This window comes from Myxocyprinus asiaticus, chromosome 10, assembly GCF_019703515.2.
Source record: "Myxocyprinus asiaticus isolate MX2 ecotype Aquarium Trade chromosome 10, UBuf_Myxa_2, whole genome shotgun sequence".
NCBI lineage: Eukaryota > Metazoa > Chordata > Actinopteri > Cypriniformes > Catostomidae > Myxocyprinus > Myxocyprinus asiaticus.
The window spans coordinates 43538342-43550415 of NC_059353.1; the positions used below are offsets into that span (position 1 = coordinate 43538342).

At 37.9% G+C, this 12074-nt stretch overlaps 1 protein-coding gene across 3 annotated transcripts in view; it reads left to right on the plus strand.

The window, feature by feature from the left end:
* The window catches only part of LOC127447386 (protein phosphatase 1 regulatory subunit 1C-like), a 29997-nt gene that overhangs the window by 2944 nt on the left and 14979 nt on the right, over positions 1 to 12074 (plus strand). For all 3 annotated transcript variants that reach the window (XM_051709233.1, XM_051709231.1, XM_051709232.1), the window contains exons 3-5: positions 2869 to 2929; positions 10285 to 10319; positions 10654 to 10711. In XM_051709233.1, the coding sequence (XP_051565193.1) occupies positions 2869 to 2929; positions 10285 to 10319; positions 10654 to 10711 (154 nt within the window). The remainder of the gene's footprint in view (positions 1 to 2868; positions 2930 to 10284; positions 10320 to 10653; positions 10712 to 12074) is intronic.

Genomic DNA, 12074 nt, shown 5'->3' on the forward strand with positions numbered 1-12074 from the left:
TTATGGTGGACACATTTTGGGTGAATCAACACACTGAAGGACTTCAACTTCTCATATGTATTTCATGCTTTGTTGTATGTACTGTAGAAATTAATCATTCGCCATTGGCTTTCTACATCAAGAATGGCTTAAAGTAACTGTGTGTCACAACATTTTTTATTGTCCTTTGTAAAATCGTGGTACGTACAGAAGAATATACACTTGTTGTGTTCCAGCCATATTGTAAAAGCTGTTCACTGATGGCTCCAGCAGTGAGGCTGAATGCCAAGCAGTAAAAGTGTTTAATGTTGGGTGCTGTTGCTGACAATGTCATAACAGGAAAGTACTGGACTGATTTTATGATGATGCTGGCTTGTCCAGTCAGTGGCAGTCTCTCTTGTGCTGAGTAAGTGTTCCAACAGTGTCCACTCTTTTGCTTCTTGGAGCCTCTTTAAAGGGATAGTTCATCCAAAAATGAAAATTCTGTCAGCTTTTACCAACATTAATGTTTTTCCAAACCAGTATGACTTTCTTTCTTCCGCTGGTAGTGAGTAAATAATGACAGAATTGTCTTTTTTGTGTGAACTATGCCTTTAATAAATTAACCCGTACCGCATGAAAGTGACATTGTTGAGTATGAGCTTATGTTGTTCCACAAGTGTTGAGACAGCATGTTGTAAGATCTAAACCCTGCAGCCTTCTTCAGGTAATTGGTTGTATTGACCATAGTGACTCACCCAACAAACACTTATGCCAAGGCACACGCAGATTGTGTGGGGTAAATCAGTCAGCATGAACATTTTACACCCATGTACCATCTGTTATTGTGAGGTAATATGAACGAAAAGTACCATGGTTAACCTGGTCTCACTGAATCGCATTACTATATTTTTATGTTTGCAAAATGAGTTTTGCGTGGCTAATTGTACGCATCGCAGCACCCTCCTGGTGAAATGAATAAGCAAGGCACTAAAACAATAATTACTTTTATTCACATTTTTACGACATTAAAATGCTTTTACTATAGTGCCAGCTTGTAAGGCGATACATTTTAACATTTGGATTACTTTACCAACTACACGTTTATTCGAGCACGATCAAATTGCACACTATCTCATCTGATAGAGCGTTGCATTTGCGATGCAAAGGATCTGGATACGAGTCCACAATTGATATGAAAGTGTCATAGAAGCACCACAAAATGACATGGTTGCTTCAAAAATGGCATTTTTCATGTCATACTTTGCTTTTTATGACACTATTGATTAGGTTTAGGTTTAAAGTTTAGGTTGGGAAGGTTGGTTTTGTTGAATTAAAACTCGACAGAGCATTACTTTAAAAACCTCACCTGTTTGGGAGAACATTTAACACACTTTTAGTGCCACACATTGGATATTTCACCTCAAAAATGCTGCGATATGTGTAAGGAACCACATAATACAATTTTGCAAAATGTCGCCGCAGTCACATCATTTTCATGAGATCAGACTGGTACTACTACCATTGTTTTTTGCGGCCTGATCTCATTAAATTTACGTGACAGTGGAAACATTTTTGCAAACCAAAATTATATGCTTCTTTACACGTTTTGCTGCAGTTTCCCAGTGAAATGTCCAGCGGGGGGGCACCAATAGCGAATGTAATGGTGTTGTAATCAGACAAAGCTTTTAAGGTAAATATTATGTGGATGTTTTCATGAGTAAAACGTATCTCCCTAACCTAAAACTTTAACCTAAACCTAACCAGGTGTGTTCAAAAAGATAAATGAGATGTGAACAAAACAGACATTCTTATCCTAAACCAACACCTAAACCTAACCAATAGTGTTTTAAAAGCAAATGCGAAAAACATTTACTGAAGCAACCACATCTTTCTGTGTCACTTCAATGAAACTTTCGCTTAACTTTCACTTTTGTTTTGAATGTCCTTGCCTGGACTTGATGATCGGTCTCTGAATCCAAAGTCCAACACTCAATCAGGTGGGCTAGCGCGGACACTAATCATGTTGGACTACGTGTGTAAATGTAGTTGGGTCTGTAATACAAGCATTAAAATAAAAAGTTTTTAAAATAATGTGTTAGAGGAAAAATATTTTCAAATAATAACAAAGCAGTGTGTGAGTCATAGAGTCATAAACAGCCATAGCATCCGTGATTTGTGTGAAACTGAATAAAATGCACAGTTGTTGTTGCACCTCTAGTGTTAATTTCATCAGTTAACTGCAGCAAAATGTAGAAAGCGGTAGAACTCAGTTTGCAAAATGTAGTTTTAATAACATTCATTCTATGAGACTAGGTTAATTTTTTGGCCATGTAACGTGCTCGTACCATAGAATTTGAAGTCGTTGTAAAATGCATATAAATGCACTTCCGTGATCGCAGATTCTAAATTAATGGAAAAGTTCACCCAAAAATGAAAATTCTGTCCTAAATTACCCTCATGATGTCTCAAACCTGTATAACTTTCTTTCAGCATAGTGCAAGTCTTCTGAAGGCAGGTGACGCAAAATCTTCTTTCATAGCGCTCAATAAGTTGTAAAGGACATAAAGTTTTTCACTGAATAATGACTTACATTTTATTTTTTTCTCACCAAAACTTAATAAAAGACTTCAGAAGAAATATGATGGACTACTCTGGGTGCTTTTTGAAACTTTGAAGTGAATATGAACTGCTTTTGTATTGAGAAGACATTGTTTTTTCTTTTGTGTTCCGCATAACACAGTGGCCGGTTACAGTGATTTTAACATCAAAGACTTTACACTGTGCCTATAAACACCACCTACACGTGGTAAAGTCAGTGTAAGGCATTGCCTCTTGGCTCATTGCTTTTTTTATAAGGGAAATGTCATTATTATTGCCATTTTTCTTTCTTTCACTGCTTGACCACAGATTCGCAAGCGTAGACCGACTCCAGCCACACTGGTCATCTACAGTGAGCCCAGTGCATCAGGTAAGAGCATGTCTGGCATATCTTTAAGTAGCATGCTTCTTTATAGAGACTAAATGCAAACAAGACCATGTTGAACTTCAGACCTTCTGTGTAACTCAAATGCATGTAAATTAAGATCAAAATCTTAAGCAGCCTGTCTCTAATTAAGCATGACCTTTAGCGTAAAGTTCTCAATACCCTTTTATTTTACAGATCTGTAATTGTGCATGCTTGCTCTGGTTAAATGTTTATTCCATGTCATTAGCATCCCTAATGCATTAGGACTAGAACTCATGACTGCTCTTTCATAAAGAAACAAGCGTTGGTTTATTTGAGCATAATTTGGTAGTGTTGTTCAAGGTCTAGTTACTGCTACATTGAATGGATACAAAAAACATGTTTGCGTAAGAGCCGGCTTTATTGTTATGAAAATAAGCCCTCTCCAGTTTTCATGTACAATCATTATATGATATCGCGGGAGGAAATGTGCTTTTCTGGTATAAAGGACTACATGATAGGTCCACCGAGGTCATTTTGGGTTGGAGCACCTGTAATCTAGCCTTGGCCAGGAACAGCACAACACACTGATAATGTGGCAATGGTCAACGGGCTGCTATCAGCACAAACAACCCACCTGTGGCGTCAGCATATGGGACCGGCCAGGCTGTGCAGACTGTTATACCATAGCCCTGTCTTCTTTGAAGTGTTGTCTCGTCCAGAGCGATTGGCTGGGTGAACTGTCAGTTTACCTCAATATCTGCAGATATGGCTTATCTGAGCGTAGAATTTAGGGTTATTTGGGAAACTGATAGGATGTACAGTATGTTGCTGAGATTCACTTGACTGATATATTAAATATTAAACATATATTTGTGCTGCCAGTAAAATTAAGCAACATTGTGAATATCTCAGCGATTTTAATGCACTATATTTGGCCATTATGTTTCCTTGTCACACGTCCGGCATTAAAGGAATATTCCGGGTTCAATACAAGGTAAGCTCAATCAACAGCATTTGTGGAATAAAGTTGATTACCACAAAAATTACTTTCATCTTGTCCCTCCTTTTCTTTGAAAAAAAAAAAAAAAGAAGGTAAAAATCTCGGTTACAGCGAGGCACTTACAATGGAAGTGAATGGGGCCAGTCCATAAACGTTAAAATAAATTCGAAAGTAAAGCCACAAGATGTAAGCAATTTGTGTGTTAGCATGATTTTAGTGTGATAAAATTACTAACTAAACTTTTCTGTGTAAAGTTATAGCCAATTTCACAACTTCGTTGCCATGACGATGTAGACAACAAACCCTAAAACGACTGTAAAAGTTACTTTTGAACAACTTTACAGCTCAAATAATACATGTGTTTTAGCAGAAGAATTAATGTAAGTGCTCTTATAAAATTATAAGCTTCACATTTCTGCCTTTAAACCCTCCAAAAATTGGCCCCATTCACATCCATTGTAAGTGCCTCACTGTAACCTCGATTTTTGCTTTTTTAAAGAAAAGGAGGGATGAGTCAAAATTTATTTTGTGGCAATCAACATTATGCTACTTAACCAGGAATATTCCTTTAAGTTTTAATAGCGTCTACAATTTGAAGTTGGTAAATTTGATCAAATTCTGTGAATCAGTTCAAATGCTTCATTTCAATTAATCGATACAAAACTATTTTTTTAATGATTTGTTTTTGTCATCACTCAAGATGTCCTCATGTTGCATTTCTCATTACTTCAAATATTTTCGTAAAAATAAATGTAGGTAAACATGGCTGTTCATTAATATCTATTGTTATATATGTGCATCTGAATTACGTATATTACTGTATTTTACTTCTCGCATTGGACATTTTGAATCTACTTGGCTACAGTTTGGTTGAAATGATGGTTCCTTTGATTTAAATAAACTATTTCAAAGCAAATATTGAAATATTGAAATACAGTATATAAGATATCATTTATTTTGGCAATGCCCTGCTGATACCTGCACTGATATTCCTTTAGAAGGTAACATCCATGTAGTCCTTATCTGAGAACTTTTGCCATCAAATCTTCATTATCCTGAGGAAGTTAATATGTCATCCACATGCGAGCAGAATTAATAACGTTTTCCACCAATCACTTTAGTGTCACCGGTAAACACACTAACCTTGACCCTAAGCTCACACAAAAGCCAGTGTTTTAGCAGTCTTAAAGAAATGAAATCAATCATTGCATTCAAAATCAATGCAGCCTTCAAGTAATGTCATAATGTTCACATTTAAGAGATTGGCACACATAAATGCCATCACGATGTTGCAAATACTAGTGGGGAAACTCTGGATTTTCTCTAAGCCTTAACTTTCGGAGTTTGGGGCGTGTCAGTTAACGAATCATGGTGGAAGAAAATATTGGACATAATTATGTTTTAATTTTCAGTGTTGACTACAATTTATTTTGTTTGCAATTTGTATTGCTGGCTGCTTGGTGTCCCACATGCCTGGTCAGTAATCCTGCCCATGACTCAGAAAACAGAGCAGAACATACAGTTCTGCTTGCAGATACCAAGTTAACCTACTAGTAAATTTCTAAATTTAAAATCTTTCAAAGATTTGATGCCACTAACTGTGCTCATTCTTTCAACCTAGTACCTCGTACATGTGACCTTGTTTAAAGGTGTGCTCTTACTTTCTGAAGTTGTGTAAATACAGCCAATCATATCAGAGCTCACCAGACCAAGAAAGTGCTTTCCAGTTTTGTGTGCAGTACACATCAAACAGTTAGTGAACGGATTATGGGTGATCCGTGGGCAGGGTTGGGGAGTAACGGAATACATGTAACGGGATTACGTATTGATTTTACAGTTACAATTTAAATCATTGCTAATTAGAATACAGTTACATTCAAAAAGTATTTTGATTACTGAAGAGATTACTTTGCATTTTATTGTCATTTGTTTCATGTAATGTTTAGTCCTTTCAGATGCAAAACATTTATACATACAAATGATGCGATCCAAAGTGCATTTGAACAACGGTGAAACACTTTCTTATGATGTGTTACATTCATACAAGCAGAAACAGAAGTAAGTTTGGAGTAAGTTTACTGACCTTGAGTACTCTAACGGAATACGTTACAAATTACATTTTACAGCATGTATTCTGTAATCTGTAGTGGAATACATTTCAAAAGTAACCCTACCAACCCTGTCCGTGGGCATGCCGTCTAAAGCTGAGACTGATTCTGCCCTGACAACGACCTGTGTGTTCTGGACTTCTGTTAGCTAAAAATGATCTCTTATCTGTGAGTTGGCAGAGATGGCTGGTCTTAATGATAAAGCTTAATCAAACCATCTTGTTGAAGCCAGCATTACCATCTGGCATTTCTGCTTCAGAAAAGGGGACTTGTCATAAGCTCACGAAAAATCTCCAGCTTCCCTTGACTAAACATTTTGACTCTTTCCTCCCTGTTTCCAGGTCTCTCTTAGGGGCCATGCGCCATGTTGCACTGTTGTTTCAGCATCTCATACAGGAGCGTTGCATTTTTTAGGGGCCGTTCAAACCAAGTGCGTCCTTGTGGTTAAAAAGGCTAGAAGAATAGAGCAGAACGCAGGTGTCTCGTGATGTGTATTTTAACAGTTAAAATTCTTTTAAATTTGCCATGGCACCTAAAAAACATGGTGTGACGCAGGGGGTATAAAACAGCAAGATGAGGCACAACATTTAAAGATGTCCATTTAATTTATAATTTATAAAGAAAAACAACTGAAAAACTACGGAGCCCATTTTCTTAAACAGTTTTCAGTTCCCTCACAATAGTATAGCAGGGAACCCCAAATAATTGTGAGAGAATGCAAAACTTACAGGACAGTGCGGGAATTTTTTTCGGAAATATTTTAGCATGCCCTCTCAACAGTTTGCGTTCCCTCGCAATAAGTTTTGCGTTCCCTCGTAATAGTTTGGGTTCCCTCACAATAGTTTGCGTTCCCTCGCAATGAGTTTTGCGTTCCATCGTAATAGTTTGAGTTCCCTCGCAATAAGATTTGCATTCCCTCGCAGTAGTTTGCGTTCCCTCGCAATAAGATTTGCATTCCCTCACAATAGTTTGCATTCCCTCGCAATAACTTTTGCGTTCCCTCGCAATAAGATTTGCATTCAAAATATTTTGCGTTCCCTTGCAATAAGTTTTGCATTCCCTCGCAATAAGTTTTGCGTTCCCTCGCAATAAGTTTTGCGTTCCCTCGCAATAAGATTTGCATTCCCTCAAAATATTTCGATTTCCTTCGCAATAAGTTTTGCATTCCCTCGCAATAAGTTTTGCATTCTCTCGCAATAGTTTGTATTCCCTTGCCATAAGTTTTCCGTTCCCTCGCAATAGTTTGCATTCCCTCGCAAAAAGATTTGCATTCCTTTGCAATAAGTTTTGCGTTCTCTCGCAATAGTTTGCGTTCCCTCGCCATACGTTTTCCATTCCTTCGCAATAGTTTGCGTTCCCTCGCTATAAGATTTTCATTCCCTCACAATAGTTTGTATTCCCTCACAATAAGTTTTGCGTTCCCCCTTGCAATAACATTTGTATTCCCTCAAAATATTTTGCATTCCCTTCCAATAATTTTTGCATTCTCTCGTAATAGTTTGCGTTCCCTCTCAATAAGTTATGCATTCCTTCGCAATAGTTTGCGTTCCCTCACAATAAGATTTGCATTCCCTCGCAATAGTTTGCATTCCCTCACAATAGTTTGCGTTTCCTCGCAATAAGTTTTGCGTTCCCTCGCAATAGTTTGTATTCCTTCGCCATAAATTTTCTGTTCCTTCGCAATAGTTTGCGTTCCCTCGCAATAAGTTTTGCGTTCCCTTGCAATAAGATTTGCATTCCCTCAAAATATTTCGATTTCCTTCGCAATAAGTTTTGCATTCCCTCGCAATAAGTTTTGCATTCTCTCGCAATAGTTTGTATTCCCTTGCCATAAGTTTTCCGTTCCCTCGCAATAGTTTGCATTCCCTCGCAGTAGTTTGCGTTCCCTCGCAATAAGATGTGCATTCCTTTGCAATAAGTTTTGCGTTCTCTCACAATAGTTTGCGTTCCCTCGCCATACGTTTTCCATTCCTTCGCAATAGTTTGCGTTGCCTCGCTATAAGATTTTCATTCCCTCACAATAGTTTGTATTCCCTCGCAATAAGTTTTGCGTTCCCCCTTGCAATAACATTTGTATTCCCTCAAAATATTTTGCATTCCCTTGCAATAATTTTTGCATTCTCTCGTAATAGTTTGCGTTCCCTCGCAATAAGTTATGCATTCCTTCGCAATAGTTTGCGTTCCCTCACAATAGTTTGCATTCCCTCGCAATAGTTTGCATTCCCTCACAATAGTTTGCGTTTCCTCGCAATAAGTTTTGCGTTCCCTCGCAATAGTTTGTATTCCTTCGCCATAAATTTTCTGTTCCTTTGCAATAGTTTGCGTTCCCTCGCAATAAGTTTTGCGTTCCCTCACAATAGTTTGTATTCCTTCGCCATACATTTTCCGTTCCCTTGCAATAGTTTGCATTCCCTCGCAATAAGTTTGCTTTCCCTCACAATACGTTTGCGTTCCCTCGCAATAAGTTTTGCATTCTCTCGCAATAGTTTTGCGTTCCCTCGCCATAACTTTTCCATTCCCTCGCAATAGTTTGCGTTCCCTCACAATAAGACTTTGCTCTTCAACAAAGTCATTCAAACATTTCTAAGGTTTTCTTTTTTTTTTTTTTTGTCCCTATAGGTCCCTGCTTAATGAATAATGAATAATGACTGATTACTGAGTGGTTGTTGTAGTTTGTGGTTTTGCATGAAGAATGCTTGCTTATTTTTCCTGCTGGTTTTGGATGCTGATCGCAGGGGCGTACTGAGGAGGTGGAGAGGCACAGAGTTGCATTCACTAAACAAGCACCTCTTTGTTTGTCTGGCATTTCTTCACTGATCCAAAACACTTGGAATGGGTCCCTCATAAAGAACGTTTTTGAACTTACGTCACACAAGAGCTCCTTGTCATAAAACTGGGCACTCCGTAACTTGCGAACAGAAGATGAAGTTGAAGTAGAGTGACCTGGCATGTTATTGTGGTTAGAATAGTAATTTGGTGCACTTTTTGTGGTACAGAACCTGTGACATTTGGCAGGGACGTTTGGTGCTATCCATCTTTGTAACATAGTGGAACCAGTGGACTCATATAAGCAGATCTCTTCTGGCTACTGTGGCTCACTGTGTGCCTGTTTCTACTTAACTTCAGGCCTGAAATCAAATTCCAGCATTTGCTCGGACTCTGATTAGGGACTTAAGTGGCTATTAAGTGAGGGAATAGAGATGCTCTGGGGCTATAAGAGAAATCAGGGGCTTTTAAAGAGCTTGTTCCACCTTAAACAAGTGCAACGTCAGTTTGAATCACAGTTGCATTAAAGCACCATACAATTCATAACAGTTTTCTCCTTTTAGGGCTGTCACGATTATTGCATTAGGCTGATGATTAATTGTCAAACAAATAATTGCAATTATGGCGATTAATTGTTTATTTTAGGGCTTTCACAATTATGATGATTAATTGGCTCATTGTGCATGACACCGCAGAGACTCACAGCATGGGAGGCTCATGCTACCCTCTGCAATCCACGCACAACTTACCACGCATCCCATTGAGAGCGAGAGCCACTAATCATGACCACGAGGAGGTTACCTCATGTGACTCTACCCTCCCTAGCAACCGGGCCAGTTTAGTTGCTTAGGAGACCTGACTGGAGTCACTCAGCACACCCTGGATTCGAACTCGTGACTCCAGTGGTGGTAGTCAGCGTCAATACTCGCTGAGCTACCCAGGCCCCCCTCAGACGATTATTTAATTATTGCAACAGGCCTATCATCTTTAGTGTATTTTACATATATATGTGCTAAAAGTTAAAGGGGTAGTTCACCCAAAAATGAAAATTCTCTCATTATTTACTCACCCTCATGCCGTCTCAAACTCATCTGACTTTCTTTTCTTCTGCTGAACACAAACGAAGATTTTTTGAAGGATAAGAGGTGTTTTGGTTTATACAATGTAAATCTTTCTGTCTTTGTCCTTTTTAGAGCTTGAAAGTTTTGGACCCAATTGACTTACTTTGTATGGACAAAAACACAATTTTTTAAAATGATCTTTGTTTGTGTTCCGCAGAACAAAGACAGGCATACTCTGGCATGAGGGTGAGTAAATGATGAGAGAATTTTCATTTCTGGATGAACGATCCTTTTAATTTGGCCAATTTTTAGGATTACGCGAGCATGTACTGTAGATGACCTTAAAGTAACAAACATTAACTAAATACCACAAAACTCCAATTTTATTTTCACAGGGTCTTACACTGATATTAAAGTTGCTCTGTTATTTTTCCCTTTCAGGCGATGACAAGCAGACTACAGGCAGTCAAATGGAGGTGAGTATACTCAAAAAGCATCCTATAACTGACACAAGACGCAAAAAATAGCACTTATAACAAACGTTAGACAAGCTGTCTGCACCAGCACCATATCAGACATCACAAGGTATTCCTTTTCAGCCGTCTTAGTGGACACATGTAAGCTAAGCCTCGGGCTTGTGCTCTGCAGAGCTCTCCATGTTAAGATGTTCAGCTGAGGGCTTTGGAACGAGATGGATGGAGCTCTGATGCAGTTGTCATTGATTACCTTCTGGAGCAAAGCTCCTAAAATAGAGTCTGCTTGAAATCAGATACCCTCTCTCACGCTGTGCTTTTCCACTTTCCACGCCAGGCCCAGCTGTCTCCCGCCCAGAGGAAACAGAGCGTCTACACACCACCTACAATGAGAGGTATGGACCCCAAGCCCCCAACCCATCCATCTACACAATCTGAATATGAAATCATGTGACGTTTCAGGCTCTTATGTAACCATATGTGGACGTTTCTGTTATGCAGTACTTTTTGATCATTTAAAAAATAAATATATATGCTTGTGTTTGAATTTAAGGAAGTGTTTCTATGTAAGGGAATACCAGACTTTTAGAAATGTGCACTGATCAAGCTCAGGCACTTAAACTTTATGAATTATATCTTCATTATTTACACAATGGCAAGAAAATGAACAGAATGCTTAACAGGATGGAATCTAACAGGACATAAGTAAAGAGCTAATGTTAGCCATTGCTTAAAGAAGGATTGAGAGTTTGCATACACGAGGGTGGCAACATTTTGTTTAAAAAAATAAAAATGTAAAAAAAAAATTTTTTGATTTCTGTAATTTCACAGGATGGATTTTTTTAAATTTTTATAGTGAATTAAATTATTAACAAATATTTCACATTTACAAAGAAATTTAATTAATATGAATTTTTTTATTTTTTATTGTGTGTTTAATATTTTATCCAATATTTTAAGACACGCAACATGTACTGCATAGTAGGAATGAACCATCTATGCTATCTGTGTGTATGATCCACAGTACACATGCTTACTCTATCATGTCATCTTCTCCATTAGCATTCACACTTTATGAATTTTAATGACACTGATTTGCACCCCGTTTACCCACACACTGAGCCCCCTCAATGAATGAACACACTGCCCCTGCTTAAGTCACTAATATTAATGCAGTTCCTTCTCTATAAACAACATACATGATGTATATATAAAAAGATGCTATCCTGCCTGTGCCGGTGTCGTCGGTTATGAGCAGTAACTTAATTCAAAGGCTGAAGTCTTTTGCACTGACATTGAATCAATGCAGTCTATCCAGTAAAAACTTATTTCTTGATTTGACTTCTTCATTTCAGATCTTGCTTGTATTCATTTGTTCTTTGACTTATTAATTTTCTCATCATCTGAACTGTGTTTTCTCCTTCCTGGTTTTTAGCTGAAATTATTTAGTTCATTATTTTGAGTTTATGCAGTGTTTTTAGTAAGATGTCAACAATGAATCAAAGATAATGAGGATTCTTTTAAACAATGTGACTCTTATTAAGAAGTGTAAATCCCATAATTTGATAGTGATAGGCCTTCAGAAATTCTCCCTGACAATGCAAGCCTTGCAAGAAGCTTTGGCGTGTCATATCTTAAATCATATTTTGAGTTAATCTCTTTGAGTTTAGATAATGAGGCATGTGTACTTAAGGCAGATCCACACTGGCTGTGTACACACTGCAGCAAAATACTGTTGTCACTCCTCTTTTGAGTATC